Source organism: Heterodontus francisci, chromosome 17 (assembly GCF_036365525.1).
Source record: "Heterodontus francisci isolate sHetFra1 chromosome 17, sHetFra1.hap1, whole genome shotgun sequence".
NCBI classification, from domain to species: domain Eukaryota; kingdom Metazoa; phylum Chordata; class Chondrichthyes; order Heterodontiformes; family Heterodontidae; genus Heterodontus; species Heterodontus francisci.
Window position 1 is genome coordinate 26,389,482 of NC_090387.1, and position 16,382 is coordinate 26,405,863.

At 41.6% G+C, this 16,382-nt stretch overlaps 1 protein-coding gene across 2 annotated transcripts in view; it reads right to left on the reverse strand.

Moving 5' to 3' along the window:
- Nucleotides 1–16,382, reverse strand: part of plcg2 (phospholipase C, gamma 2) — a 224,792-nt gene that overhangs the window by 61,361 nt on the left and 147,049 nt on the right. For both annotated transcript variants that reach the window (XM_068049178.1, XM_068049179.1), the window contains 6 exons: nucleotides 15,286–15,396; nucleotides 11,573–11,668; nucleotides 9,445–9,626; nucleotides 4,491–4,691; nucleotides 2,798–2,917; nucleotides 2,514–2,694 (listed from right to left, as the gene is read on the reverse strand). In XM_068049178.1, coding sequence (XP_067905279.1) covers nucleotides 2,514–2,694; nucleotides 2,798–2,917; nucleotides 4,491–4,691; nucleotides 9,445–9,626; nucleotides 11,573–11,668; nucleotides 15,286–15,396 — 891 coding nt within the window. The remainder of the gene's footprint in view (nucleotides 1–2,513; nucleotides 2,695–2,797; nucleotides 2,918–4,490; nucleotides 4,692–9,444; nucleotides 9,627–11,572; nucleotides 11,669–15,285; nucleotides 15,397–16,382) is intronic.

A 16,382-nucleotide genomic window follows, 5' to 3' on the forward strand; every position in this document is an offset into this window, starting at 1 on the left:
TTTAAGGACCAGGGACTTGTCAGCCTGCAGCTCCAACAATTTGCTCAGTACCACTTCCCTGCTGATTGTAATTTTCTTGAGTTCCTCCCTCCCTTCCATTTCCTGACTTATAGCTAATTCTGGGATGTTACTTGTATCCTTTATAGTGAAGACCGATGCAAAATACCTGTTCAATTCATCTGCCATCTCCTTGTTATGCATTATTAATTCCCCAGACACACTTTCTATAGGACCAATACTCACTTTGTTAACTCTTTTTTAAATATCGATAGAAACTTTTACTGTCTTTTTATTTCTAGACAGCTTTCTCTCAGACTCTAATTTTTCCCTCCTTTTTAATCTTTTAGGCAACCTTTGCTGTTTTTTTATATTCCGTCCAATCTTCTGACTTGCCACCCATCTTTGCATAATATATATGCTTTTCTTTAAGTTTGATACTATCTTTAACTTTTTTAGTTAACCACGGATGGTGGGTCCTCCTCTTGGAATTTTTCTTTCTCATTGGAATGTTGGAATCTCCCCACCCCCCCCCCCCCCCCCCATCCCCTCCCACCCAACTCTCCATCTCTGTTCCTGTCCCCCCTCTCTGTCCCTGTCCCCACTCTCTCTGCCCCTTCTCTCTCTCTCTCCCCTCTCCCCCTCTCTCTTCCTCTCTCTCCCCCCTCCCTCCCTGACCCCGATTCTCTCTCCCTGTCTCCCCTCTCCCTTTCTCTCTCTCTCCCTCTGACAGTTGCAGAGCGCAGGAACTCTCCCCACAGCAGCTTTGTGGTTGGTCCATTTTTTAAAGCAAATCGCAGCCATCAGTTTCACAGCTGACAGGTGTTTAGACAAGAAACAGCGCTTCTGAACTTCGGACTAGTTTGCGGTTTTCCGGTGGGTTCTGTTTTAGTTTAAAAGCCCGCCGGAAAACCCCAAACTTGTCCAAAGTTCCGAAGCACTGTTTCTTGTCTAAACACCTGTCAGCTGTGAAACTGATGGCTGCGATTTGTTTTAAAAAACGGACTGGGTCTGGAAGAAGAAGTCAATGGGAAATTTCTCATCCCTGAAATTAGCAGTCACAGACCTCAAAATCCTTTACCATGAAGGATAGCTGTAGGCTGCAGGAAGATATTGATGGGCAGATGGGCAGAAAAGTGGCAAATGGAATTCAGCCTGGAGAAGTGTGAGGTGATGCATTTGGTGAGGTCAAACAAGGCAAAGGAATACATGATTAATGGGAAAATACTGAGAGGTGTAGAGGAAGTGAGGGACCTTGGAGTAAATATCCACAGATTCCTGAAGGTAGCAGGACAGTTCGATAAGGTGGTTAAGAAGGCATATGGAATCCTTTAATAAAAACAAGAAATGCTGGAAATACTCAGCAGGTCTGGCAGCATCTGTGGAGAGAGAAGCAGGGTTAACGTTTCAGGTCAGTGACCCTTCTTCAGAACTGGATATGGAATCCTTTGCTTTATTAGCTGAGGTATAGAATATAAGAACAGGGAGTTTATGCGGAAACTGTATAACTCATTGGTTAGGCTGCAACTTGAGTACTGTGTGCAGTTCTGGTCACCTTATTACAGAAAGATGTAATTGCACTTGATAGGGTACAGAGGAGATTTATGAGGATAAAATAAAAGCAAAATACTGCAGATACTGGAAATCTGAAATTAAAAACAAAAACTGCTGGAAATACTCTGCAGGTCTGGCAGCATCTGTGGAGAGAGAAGCAAGGATGTTGCCGGGACTGGAAAAAATGCAGCTATGAGGAAAGACTGGATAGGCTGGGGTTGTTCTCCTTGGAACAGAAAAGGCTGAGGGGAGATCTGATTGAGGAGCTTGGATAGAGCGGAGGTGAAGGGCCTATTTTTGTTAGCAGAGAGGTCAGTGACAAGGGGGCATAGATTTAAAGTGACTGGTAGAAAGATTAGAGGGGAGAGGAGGAAAAGTTTTTTCACCCAGAGGTGGGGGTCTGGAACTCACTGCCTGAAAGGGTAGTTGAGGCAGAAGCCCTCAACTCATTCAAAAGAAGTCTGGATATACACCTCAAGTGCTGTATTCTGCAGGGCTATGGACCAAATGCTGGAAGGTGGGATTAGAATGGGTGGATTGTTTTTCAGCAGGCACAGACACGATGGGCCAAGTGGCTTCTTTCTGTGCCTTAAACTTTCCATGATTCTATGACACTGGTGTCTGCGTACGGACACGTTGCCGACCCTTGTCCTGGATCCCAAACTCAACATTCTGAATCTCTTATCTCCATTGGTTGCGTTTTTCTCTAAGATTTGAACCAGGCTAATTAAGAAAGCACTTCACAGATATACCTTCTTGAGAGAGTAGGGCTAACTGTGAGGATCAGGACAGGCCTTCACCTTGATGGTACATGGACTGGCACTAAAGGCATTCAATAAACCGTAGGGCTTAGGGCCTTGCATTTTTCCTCTTTCTGCCTGAAACAGGAAGTATAGCAGCAACAATGTACCATAAAAGTGGGAAAAAAAATTTAAGTTATGCAAAATAAAATAAATACCTACCGCACTGTAACGCTCAAGCATCTTTTCCGTGACTGGATAGCGTAGTTTCATTTTTCTATATAATGGGTGTTTTCTATGATAATTGATAAGTTCCACCAGGCTGTCAAACTCTGCTGAGGTCCCCAGTATGTACTTTCCTTCTTCATAATTAATGCGGCAATGTTTAACCTTACTTTCAGCCCTGGAGATGACCACAATTTTGAAATGGTGTCATTATAAATTCTCCTCAAACTCCATGTATGCATTTATTTTAAATTATTTTTAGTAACGGTTTGTAATCTTACCTGAAGGTAATGGCATATGAATTGGACTCGTCTCGCTTTCGAACCAAAAAGGCGCCATCTCTGGGTATCCTCATAAGCATGTCCTCAGCTTCTCCACGACTTAGATTTTTATAGTACCATCTGAAATACCAAAGAAAAGGACATTGGCATGGATTTTATGGTCAGTGGCAAAGGGAAGGCACTCGCAGCTGACCTCAGGGAAAGCTGTCCACAATTTAGAGCATAGATTTCCATATTCCAATGTCAATGTCGAGAAGGGATTTCTGGCATCCAGCAGCAATAATGTCATCAAGCAGGCTGAGCAGCCAATCAGATTGAAGAATTCTCACAGACAGCAAACCAGGAAGTAAAATGAGTGCTTTGTAATTCACTTTGTAATAATTTTAAAATAATAAAAGATTAAGACATATACCTAGGATTAAGGTAGAAGCTAAAATATCAAATAAACTTTTAAAAAAATTAAAATTAAGTTTTATTAATTTTAAAAAAATCATGGAATTTTTATCATGGAATGGAGGGAATGACAGTCCATGTTTATAAAATTAGTTTTTCAAGGCCAGATAGGTTATTCAGCAGTAATTATGATTTAGTACACCATTAAAAACTCAGTTACACCTCATTAAACAAGACTTAAAATTTTCAATGGTTTACAGCGAGGATAGTGTGATAGTTGATGTTTACGTCAATTCATTGATTCTGTGCTGACTGCATCTGCAAAGACTTGAACAGCGCACACTGTAGAGGAGCAGGGCATCACTGACCGCATCTTCCAGATTTCTTTTAACAGTGCATATGTGGACGCCAGAAGTCGCTGTCAGTTTTCCACAGCAATGACAACGAACACTGACAATTTTGCCGACATTACAACCACAAATTCCAGGCTTTTGTTTTATTTTCATGCCTAAGTGATGCAATGCATTCAAATAGGATCTGCATTGAAATAGGTTGACCAAATGTATGATCTTCAACCAGTCAGTTTTTGGAACTGCTAATTTTAAGATATGTGAAATCAAACAGAAAAAGTCTAATTTTTATCTCCTGTATTATAAAAAAGGCACTCATGCAAACACAACTGAATCCTTTTTACATGTATGCTATTGAATTTATTTCTCGTGTGAAGGATTTTGTGCATGTATGAATAGGCCCATTTTTGTACGTGCACAGCCATTTAAAAAAAAACACATCAACTTTGACCTGGTTGAACAGTAGTCAACTGAGGTTCAAGTCCAGCCTAGACTGATGAGATGACAATCTCCTTTGCTGCTGTAAAAGTTTTGTCAGGAAGTACTCAAAGAACCATAGCCTAAATTCAGTTTCCCAAGAGGCTGCAGAACAAAACTGCCCTAAACTTGGCACTAAGTTAGCTTACAGAGACCACAAGATGGCTACATGAAGCAAACATGATTTTCTCTTTTTTGTTTATAGGATTTAAAAAATAGCTAGGGTTAACAACAAAGATTTTACAGACAATACCAGCTTGTCCCTCAAGACTAACAATATCTAAACAGTAGCTCAGGAACCAGTCGTATCAGGTTTCCCTGATGGCAGTTTGCCCTTGAAATACATCCAGTGTTATTAGAAAATAACTGAACAATGAAATATATATTTCCAATGTACATCCATTAATTGCTATGCTTTTCACAATTCTTGAGATGCCTAAATTGACTGCACACGTTGCTATTGGAGTACTTACTCTTGAGATTCATGAGGATTTGGACTAGGTACTGCTTCAGTTAAACGTAATTCAAATTCACTGCATCGCAAAGGCGCATTCTGATAGTGTTGAACTAGATCATAGACATTGCTGAAAGTTAAATTATCAGTCAGGAAATATTTAGTGCTCTCTCCATCTGTGCAAGAGCGAATACGACAGTGCTGAACTCTTCCATTTCTCCTATTGAATAAATGCAAAAAAATTAGATTCAGAATGTGAGCAATTTTGTCACAGCGAGTGCAATTTTATTTTTGAACATTACATTTCCCCATCTTTTAAAGCCCATGTGCATTATTTAATGAATGAGTGGGCAATTAGATTACCTGACTCTGTTCGGGCATCATCTACTAGGAGCTATACATGTCTGAAGTGGCTTGTCCTCTCATCATCCCTATCTTTGCAGCAGGGTGTAGGTTCTGTTGTTTATGTTTAGAGATACAGCACCGAAACAGGCCCTTCGGCCCACCGAGTCTGTGCCGACCATCAACCACCCATTTTATACTAATCCTATATTCCTACCGCATCCCCACCTGTCCCTATATTTCCCTACCACCTACCTATACTGGGGGCAATTTATAATGGCCAATTTACCTATCAACCTGCAAGTCTTTTGGCTTGTGGGAGGAAACCGGAGCACCCGGAGAAAACCCACGCAGACACAGGGAGAACTTGCAAACTCCACACAGGCAGCACCCAGAATTGAACCCGATCGCTGGAGCTGTGAGGCTGCGGTGCTAACCACTGCGCCACTGTGCCGCCACTGTTCAGCATCTTCAAAAGCCTACCAGGGACCTAGATCTCACCACATCTGGAATTATGGTGAAATCCTGAGACAACAGCTGTTTGGTACAGTACATTGATAAAGAAAGAACCTGTATTTATATCACACCTTTTCTACCTCAGGACTTACCAAACTGCTTCACAGCCAACAAAGATTTTTTTTAAAGTAGTCACAGTTGTGGGAACAGTGCAACTGGGCTGTCTGAATCTGATTTAAGATACAACTACATCGTAGCCTGCATCATCAATTCTGATAAGGGAATTAATTTTTTTCAAGCCTAGCATATCATTTCTCATACATTTTCTCTCTCTTCCTGCACCCCCAACCCCGCCAAGAAGTTGCTGACGCCTGCTGGCAACGTTTTGGTACTTCATGTACCTACACAGTGAAAATCAGCAGGCTTTTCACAATGAAGAGTATCACCGTTAACTTGGTGCTCTCTGTGACCAATACTTTTCAGCATGGGTCGCTGGAAACTTATCAGGAGCTGGAATCCTGGCTAACATTTCCCACCCACCCCAGCCCCAGTCCAAAGCACCAAAGGAGATGAAAATCAGGAGAGGTGTATACAGGTGCCGACTGCAACATCATCCATTTGACACAATTATACAGTAAAAATGAAATCTAATGTTTCAGTTGGTACTATCCCTGAGAACTCAGGTCGCATCCAAAATGTTTATGCCATGAACTCTCAGCTGTCTGTGTTTCTATTTCAGATCTCCAGCATTTGCAGGTTTTCTTTTCACCTCTTCCCTTATTTACAATATGCATGTTATTTATATAACATATATTTTTCTAATGTTCAATAATTTTCCAGGGAGATGCTTATTTTTGTAGCTTCATTTCATTCCCACAGAAGCCCTGGAACAACAAAATGTGAAGGATCTATGCAGTCTGAGGATTAATGGTTACTGTTTACTGAGTCTAATGCTGGACAGATGTCAGCCAGCAAGGCAAACTGAATCCTGGTTTCTGTGTATTTGGTGATGTGGGAGGCAGAGATCATCTGAAAGCCCCATTATATAGACCAGATAACCTTTAAAAACTGCTGGAAATCTTGAACTGCTTAAGAAACTATGTAGGCTCTGGGGACAAAGAACAAAGAACAAAGAAAATTACAGCACAGGAACAGGCCCTTCGACCCTCCAAGCCTGCGCCGATCCAGATCCTCTATCTAAACATGTCGCCTATTTTCTAAGGGTCTGTATCTCTTTGCTTCCTGCCCATTCATGTATCTGTCTAGATACATCTTAAAAGACGCTATCGTGCCCGCGTCTACCACCTCCGCTGGCAACGCGTTCCAGGCACCCACCACCCTCTGCGTAAAGAACTTTCCATGCATATCCCCCCTAACCATTTCCCCTCTCACTTTGAACTCGTGACCCCTAGTAATTGAATCCCCCACTCTGGGAAAAAGCTTCTTGCTATCCACCCTGTCTATAGCTCTCATGATTTTGTACACCTCAATCAGGTCCCCCCTCAACCTCCGTCTTTCTAATGAAAATAATCCTAATCTACTCAACCTCTCTTCATATCTAGCACCCTCCATACCAGGCAACATCCTGGTGAACCTCCTCTGCACCCTCTCCAAAGCATCTACATCCTTTTGGTAATGTGGTGACCAGAACTGCACGCAGTATTCCAAATGTGGCCGAACCAAAGTCTTATACAACTGTAACATGACCTGCCAACCCTTGTACTCAATACCCCGTCCGATGAAGGAAAGCATGCCGTATGCCTTCTTGACCACTCTATTGACCTGCGTTGCCACCTTCAGGGAACAATGGACCTGAACACCCAAATCTCTCTGTACATCAATTTTCCCCAGGACTTTTCCATTTACTGTATAGTTCACTCTTGAATTGGATCTTCCAAAATGCATCACCTCGCATTTGCCCGGATTGAACTCCATCTGCCATTTCTCTGCCCAACTCTCCAATCTATCTATATTCTGCTGTATTCTCTGACAGTCCCCTTCACTATCTGCTACTCCACCAATCTTAGTGTCGTCTGCAAACTTGCTAATCAGACCACCTATACTTTCCTCCAAATCATTTATGTATATCACAAACAACAGTGGTCCCAGCACGGATCCCTGTGGAACACCACTGGTCACACGTCTCCATTTTGAGAAACTCCCTTCCACTGCTACCCTCTGTCTCCTGTTGCCCAGCCAGTTCTTTATCCATCTAGCTAGTACACCCTGGACCCCATGCGACTTCACTTTCTCCATCAGCCTACCATGGGGAACCTTATCAAACGCCTTACTGAAGTCCATATATATGACATCTACAGCCCTTCCCTCATCAATCAACTTTGTCACTTCCTCAAAGAATTCTATTAAGTTGGTAAGACATGACCTTCCCTGCACAAAACCATGTCGCCTATCACTGATAAGCCCATTTTCTTCCAAATGGGAATAGATCCTATCCCTCAGTATCTTCTCCAGCAGCTTCCCTACCACTGACGTCAGGCTCACCGGTCTATAATTACCTGGATTATCCCTGCTACCCTTCTTAAACAAAGGGACATTAGCAATTCTCCAGTCCTCCGGGACCTCACCCGTGTTTAAGGATGCTGCAAAGATATCTGTTAAGGCCCCAGCTATTTCCTCTCTCGCTTCCCTCAGTAACCTGGGATAGATCCCATCCGGACCTGGGGACTTGTCCACCTTAATGCCTTTTAGAATACCCAACACTTCCTCCCTCCTTACGCCAACTTGACCTAGAGTAATCAAACATCTGTCCCTAACCTCAACATCCGTCATGTCCCTCTCTTCGGTGAATACCGATACAAAGTACTCGTTTAGAATCTCACCCATTTTCTCTGACTCCACGCATAACTTTCCTCCTTTGTCCTTGAGTGGGCCAATCCTTTCTCTAGTTACCCTCTTGCTCCTTATATATGAATAAAAGGCTTTGGGATTTTCCTTAACCCTGTTTGCTAAAGATATTTCATGACCCCTTTTAGCCCTCTTAATTCCTCGTTTCAGATTGGTCCTACATTCCCGATATTCTTTCAAAGCTTCGTCTTTCATCAGCCGCCTAGACCTTATGTATGCTTCCTTTTTCCTCTTAGCTAGTCTCACAATTTCACCTGTCATCCATGGTTCCCTAATCTTGCCATTTCTATCCCTCATTTTCACAGGAACATGTCTCTCCTACACGCGAATCAACCTCTCTTTAAAAACCTCCCACATATCAAATGTGGATTTACCTTCAAACAGCTGCTCCCAATCTACATTCCCCAGCTCCTGCCGAATTTTGGTATAGTTGGCCTTCCCCCAATTTAGCACTCTTCCTTTAGGACCACTCTCGTCTTTGTCCATGAGTATTCTAAAACTTACAGACATGGGTTTGAATCCCACCATGGCAGATGGTGAAATTTGAATTCAATTAATAAATCTGGAATTAAAATCTAGTCTAATGATGACCATGAAACCATTGTGGAGGGTTGATTGTTTTGTTTCTTTGGAATAGTATGGAGTTTTTTCCAGGATTTTATATCAGGGGTCAAAACGATCTCCAAACCTAAAGCCCGGTGATCATTTCAAAAATAAAGGGACTGACTGTTCAAAACATTAAAAAAAGACTGTATTGAAAAGGTATAAAAATATATCATTAGGAATGAATCGTTCTTGTTTGCGCAAGTTTCTGCCTTTTCTCATTTTCTGTACCTCGGTCAGTCCGATGTTTTAAATTTTCTACTCTTTTCTGGGTGGAGGAAGAATCTCCATTTCTGCTCCACCTTGTTCCTCCCGGCATTAACTTGACAGTCTCCAGCTTTCATCTATTCGAGTCCCAGAATTCTGTTAACTTGTTGATATACGGCTGCCTGCTACTGGTATTATTACCTAGACAATCGTTTAAGAGCTTTCGTTCATTTGTAATCCAGTATACCTGTCTGACTTTTGAATGTCATTTAACAGCTTACTGCAATAATTTCAATCCATTCTGAAGATGCTGCCTGCAGGAGTGGTGAAAAGTCAAGATTTAACTTTTGTTTAATGCATTTGCCTTTTTACTTTTGTTATTTTGTCCCTTTGGCTAAATAATTCTGGAAGCATATTTTAATGTTGCTTTGAAAACAATAATGTCCACTGAGTAATCTTCAAGAATATAAATTTTAACTTAAAAAGCAAAACCTCAGTACCAAAATGACAATGTGAAGTCCCCAGGGAATGTGTCACTCTCCCGAACCAAGAAAGTTCCATCTCGTCCCACTGTCTCTGTACAAAACTCCTGGAGCAGCTTCTCCGCCCTCTGCCTGCCGTCTTTGCCCATTTTCCCATGAAACCATTTCTCATTAAAGTGACGATCTGTACTATTAATTTCCTAAATAAAAAAAGTTTTCATTAGTAATTTCTACAGATACAGCACTACTATGAAGAGTCAATTATAGTGAAGGGAAAAATGAAAGGCCTGTCAAGGCTTTGGCAAGGGTTCTGAGGAGATTGGAGAGGGTGCAGAGGAGATTTACTGTGAGTATTTACTGTGAGTTTACGGTGAGAGACTAGAGAAGCTGGGATTGTTCTCCTTAAAGCAGAGAAGGTTAAGGAGAGATCTAATAGAGGAATTCAAAATGATGAAGGGTTTTGATAGAGTGAAAAGGGAGAAACTCTGGCAGGAGGTATTTAACTAGAGGGCGCAGATTTAAAGTCATTGGTGAACAAACCGTGGTGGGGAGGGGGGGTGGTCAGGAGTGGGAGAAGGGGGCGTGCTGGTGGTGGTGGTTGGGGATGCGAAAGGGGGCTACGGGAACATGAGGACAATTTTTTTAAGCAGGGAGTTGTTATGATCTGGAATGCAGTGCCTGAAAGGAAACAAATTCAATAGTAAATTTAATTATATATACTTGAAAGGAAGAAAACTACAGGACTATTAGGAAAGAGCGGGGGATTGAAACTAATTGGACAGCTCTTTCAAAGAACCAGAACAGGCCTCCTTCTGTGCTGGATGATTCTATGAAGAGCAAATTCATAGAGTAATGAAGTGCAGGTTCTCAAATAGCAAGCATGGTAGAATGGTACGGTGAAGGATAACAATGTTAAGATATGGCCATGTCAAAGACCAACAGAATATTTTGTTTTGTATTTATAGGCATAGAATACAAAAGCCAGGTAGTAAGGTGGAATTTGCACAAAACCTAAGGCTGCAGTTGGAATATTATGTATTCTATTATAGGAGGGGTATAAAAGTAATGCTGGAGCATAAATTCACCAGGATATTACCAGGGACGAGCAGTTATAGTTACAATGAGAAACTTGAGAATTTGGCTGTTATTCTCTCGAGTTGTGAAGGTTAAAGGGTGATGTGAAAGAGGTCATCAAGCTTATGACAAGGTAAGGTAAGGCCAGTAATGAAAGGGCACAAATTTAAGATAATCACAAAAAGAAATTCAAGGGAAGTTAGAAAATAGTTCTCCACTCAGGATGGACAGAATGGGAAATACATAAATGCTGTTAACAGTCTATGATTCTAAATGATACGTCACTGAGGATTGAAGCTCTCCGTTCATTAACAGTCAGCACAGAGGAGACAGCTTTAATTCTATCTTGTGACACTGGATTCATTTCCAGGTCTCATCTGTCAGAGGATGTTGCCCTAATGAAGCACTTCAATCATTTCTTGTTGAAGCAGTCTTTTGAATAAACAGTTAATTTACTTAAGGACTGCATACGTGAACATAATATAGTTGCAATAATTGTTACTAAAATGAAATGCTCTTCACTGTCTCAGTACTGGTAGCAGTAACATGCAGCACATTCTATCTCTGCAGCAGAGATCACCAAATTCTTTGATATAATGTTTTGGTGCTACATTATGGTAGAAGCAATAAGTGAAAGCAAATTAGGATACCCACTGAATAAGAATTGAGACAGTTGAGAAGCTATATCACAGGAGTACTGAGCTCCCAACGTGGAAACTAAAGTCAGAAACGACTGCAATAGTGCTCTGGATTTTGGTGGAGACTGAGTTTTCCAACTCCCACAATGTCATTTTGGAATGGAAGGAGAATTGGCTGTATTTTGGTTCTCTTCTCATACCACCCAAGTAGTGACTTTGCAGATGTTCCTATGGGTTGAGCATTTAAGCTGGAGGCACAGGGGAGACAAGGATAATTTATGGGTGCAGATGTCTTTTACTGCTCAATTACATACATAGATGATAAGTCAACAGACATGAAACCTGCTGGAAGCCTGTGAAAGCAGGAAAGAAACAAACAAAGGTAGAGAGGAAGGAAGGGAGTAAAGGATGAAGCAGGTTAAAGTGAACGATACCTCGTTTTTCGTTCTAGCATAGTCATTATCATCATCAGTTGGATCTGCGAAATAAAGTTTTCCATCTACTATTACACAGTAGTGCTTGTACCACATCTGCCGAAAGAAATCAGAGTCTAAAATGCAGTGACAATTATACAATGGTTATATGCCAATAATAGAGCGATTATGTGACAGAGTACTAATCTGTTATGAATTTGATATTTAAAAAGAGGGTTGAAATCAAAAGCTAGAGGTGCCATCTAAGAAACTGCACAGTTTTGTTAAGAAAGTTTTTATCTTGTGCAGAACCTCTTGGAATGGATACCTATCATTTGAGGAAAGCAACAGAGAAACCACCACAATTACTATTCCCTAGTAAGTAGCTCAAAAATCTCATTTGAGGCTTGAATTTGGACCTGCCCTACGGCAGCAAAACAAGCTCATTCATATAGAGTCTAGTTTTGTCCTTATGTGAGAGTTGGCCTGAGATAAAGTCATAGACTTGTACAGCACAGAAACAGGCACTTTGGCCCATCATGTCTGTGCCGGCCATCAAGCACCTAACTATTCTAATTCATTTTCCTGCACTTGGCTCGTAGCCTTGTATGCTATGGCGTTTCAAGTGCTCATCTAGATATTTCTTAAATGTTGTGAGGGTTCCTGCCTCTATCACCTCTTCAGGCAGTGCGTTCCAGATTACAACCACCCTCTGGGTGAAAATTATTTTCCTCAAATCCCCTCTAAAGCTCTTGCCCCTGACCTTAAATCTATGCCCCCTGGTTATTGACCCTCCGCTAAGGGAAAAAAGTTTCTTCCTACCTATCCTATCAATGCCCCCCATAATTTTGCATACCTCAATCATGTCCCCACTCAGCCTTCTCTGCTCAAAGGAAAACAACCCTAGCCTTTTCAGTCTCTCTTCATAGCTGAAGTGCTCCAGCCCAGGCAACATCCTGGTGAATCTCCTCTGCAACCTCTCCAGTGCAATCACATCCTTCCTATAGTGTGGTGCCCAGAACTGTACACAGTACTCCAGCTGTGACCTAACTAGCGTTTTATACAGCTCCATCGTAACCTCCCTGCTTTTATAGTCTATGCCTCGGCTAATAAAGACAAATATCCCATATGCCTTCCTAACCACCTTATCTACCTGTGCTGCTGCCTTCAGTGATCTATGGACAAGTTCACCAAGGTCCCTCTGGCCCTCTGTACTTCCTAGGGAATTCCAAGGGAATTCAATATTCCCTTGCCTTGTTAGTCCTCCCAAAATGCATCACCTCACACTTCTCAGGATTAAATTCCATTTGCCACTGTTCTGCCCATCTTACCAGCCCATCTATATCATCCTGTAATCTAAGGCTTTCCTCCTCACTATTTACGACACCACCAATTTTCGTGTCATCTGCGAACTTACTGATCATACCTCCTATATTCACGTTTAAATCATTAACGTACATGACACACAGTAAGGATCCCAGCACCGATCCCTGTGGTACACCACTGGTCATAGGCCTCCACTCGCAAAAACAACGCTCGACAAATACCCTCTGCCTCTTGCCACTAAGCCAATTTTGGATCCAATTTGCCAAATTGCCCTGGATCCCATTACCTTCTTAACCAATCTCCCATGCGGGACCTTATCAAAAGCCTTACTGAAGTCCATGTAGACTACATCAACTGCTTTACCCTCATCTCTACATCTAGTCACTGCCTCGAAAAATTCAATCAAGTTAGTTAGATACGATCTCCCCCTGACAAAGCTATGTTGACTATCCTTGATTAATCCCTGCCTCTCCAAGTGGAGATTAATCCTGTCCCTCAGAATGTTTTCCAATAGTTTCCCAACCACTGATGTTAGACTCACCAGCCCCTAATTACCTGGTTTATCCCTGCTACCCTTCTTGAATAATAATAGTACCATATTCGCTGTCCTCCAATCCTCTGGTACCTATACTGTGGCCAGAGAGGATTTGAAAATTTGTGTCAGAGCCCCTGCTATCGCCTCCCTTGCCTCACCTAACAGCCTGGGATACATCTCATCTGGGCCTGGGGATTTATCCACTTTTAAACCCGCTAAAACAGCTAATACTTCCTCTCTTTCAATGCTAATATGTTCAAGTATATAACAATCCCCCTCCCTGATTTCTACACCTACATCGTCCTTCTCCATAGTGAACACAGATGAAAAGTAGTCATTTAAAACCTCACCTATGTCCTCCGGCTCCACACACAGATTGCCACATTGGTCCCTAATGGGCCCTACTCTTTCCCCGGTTATCCTCTTGCCCTTAATATACTTATAATACACCTTAGGATTTTCCTTTATCTTGCCTGCCAGTGTTTTTTATGTCCCCTCTTCGCTCTCCTAATTACTTTTTCAAGCACTCCCCTACACTTTCTATACTCCTCTAGTGCCTCCGCTGTTTTCAACGCTCTGAATCTCCATAAGCCTCCTTTTTTTCCCTTATCCAATCCTCTATATCCCTTGACATCCAGGGTTCCCTGGACTTGTTGGTCCTACTCTTCACCTTAGCGGGTACATGTTGGCTCTGAACTCTCACTATTTCCTCTTTGAATGACTCCCACTGGTATGATGTAGACTTTCCTACAAGTAGCTGCTCCCAGTCCACTTTGGCCAGATCCTGTTATTTCATATTGAAATTGGCCCTCCCCCAAGTCAGTATCTTTATTTCTGGTCCACTTTGTCCTTTTCCATAACTACCTTAAATCTTACAGAGTTATGGTCACTATCCCCGAAATGCTCCCCCACTGACATTTCTACCACTTGTCCGGCCTCATTCCCTCGGATTAGGTCCAGCACTGCCCCTTCTCTTGTGGGACTTTCTACGTACTGGTTCAAAAAGCTCTCCTGTGTGCATTTTAAGAATTCCACCCCCTTTAAGCCTTTTGCACTAAGATTATCCCAGTTGATATTGGGGATGTTGAAATCCCCTACTATTATTACCCTATAATTTTTACATCTCTCTGAGATTTGCCTACATATCTGCTTCTCTATCTCTCCCTAACTGTTTGGAGACCTGTAGTACACTCCCAGCCAAGTGATTGCCCCCTTTTTGTTTTTAAGTTCTACCCATATGGCCTCATTTGAGGAACCTTCTAAGATATCATCCCTCCTTACTGCAGTAATTGACTCCTTGATCAACAGTGCAATTCCACCTCCTCTTTTACCCCCTCCCCTGTCACGCCTGAAGATTCTATACCCTGAAATATTGAGCTGCCAGTCCTGCCCCTCTCTGTGATAGCAATAATATCATATTCCCATGTGTTAATCAATACCCTCAATTCATCTGCCTTATTAGTAAGACTCCTTGCATTAAAATAGATGCAATCCAGCCTTGCATTTTTCACTTGTGCCTTAACAGGTCTATATTTGCTCTGCCTTCCAGACTGACTCAGTTTCTCTTCTATATTTGACTGTGCATCACCCCGACTGTACCTCCACTCTGTATCCCATCCCCCTGCCAAATTAGTTAAACCCACCCCCCCCAATAGCTACTATTTGGGTTTGCAAAGCGTCTGATGCTGTTTTCATGAGCAACATTGCTTCCAGAGTTTTCCTCACAAAATCAATATGAATAATCTCTGATTTAGTGTCTTTCAAGTAATATTAAGTATTTCAATGAATTTTTTAAAACTTTATTTTTGAACATGTTAACTATAAATCCAGTACAAGAAAGAAAGGACTGTTGTAATGATGCTTGTGGTTTTACCATATCAATTGGATCCAGCAGATAGAGAAATCCAGATTTCTTTTCAAGCTCTTTGCAGGAGGTGTAAATGGTGGAAGTACTATTCTCTTGCTGAGAATCCAATTTTTTGTGCTGAAACAGTGACAGAAATTTCAGAATAATAAATAAACAGAATGACAATTCAGTACATGGCTATAATGCACATTACTACAATTTCTAGGCCTCACTCGCTGTTAGTAGGTTGCCTCTCTACTACAAAATGGTGCATGGAATAATAAAATATGGAGAAAATGATAGGAACAATACAGCAGATTAAAATAAGCAAACTTATACTGCTTGATTCCTCCTGTGTTGCTCACTAATTTATGTGGATCGAGCTCTATCATATATTCTGCCACTACTGGGGCAGTTTTCAGTGTACTATGTTTGGAAGTGGAGCCCTTACTACATCTCAGCTGACCTCCTCCATCTCCAAACCCACTTACTCCCAGTCTCGTCTTATTCCTTTCCCCCTCTCCCCCAATTGCTAGTTTTAGTCCATAATACTTCCTCTACACTCCACAGGTACACTTCCTTTGGCTTGCCTCCTCTGCCATTTTACTTTCTATTTGTTTTCTTCTGCCACGTGCTTCAAATAAAAATAAGTACAGTTGGGAGCTGAATTGGAGCTGCAACGAGCTGAAGACTTTAATTATATTTCTGCAGCAAATAGGCTGAAGGGGAGATCTCCAACAAAGCTGCCTTGTACATTCTTTGCAGAATCTGAGTGGGTGTAGTGCCACATAATTAGTAGTACAGACCAAATTTATTATCTGACTGGTTTGCAGTTATCAGGGACCAATCAGTCATACTGCAGGCTCACTCCTGCATTAGGTTACTTTATTACAGCTTACAATATTAACAGACATACATTTTGTAAATGTTTTGTTATATAGATAGATGTTGTATCTGTGAATGAATAATCAATAATAAGCAGAAAATAGCCAGGAATTTCCTTGGAGCTGCACCCAATACAACTCTGTACCTTCACTGGTTTTCCAATGCTTTTGAAAAAATATTCATCCATTGTGTATCCTAAGTTTGAAGATAACCCAAATAAAATGGTCCATTTCGATAAA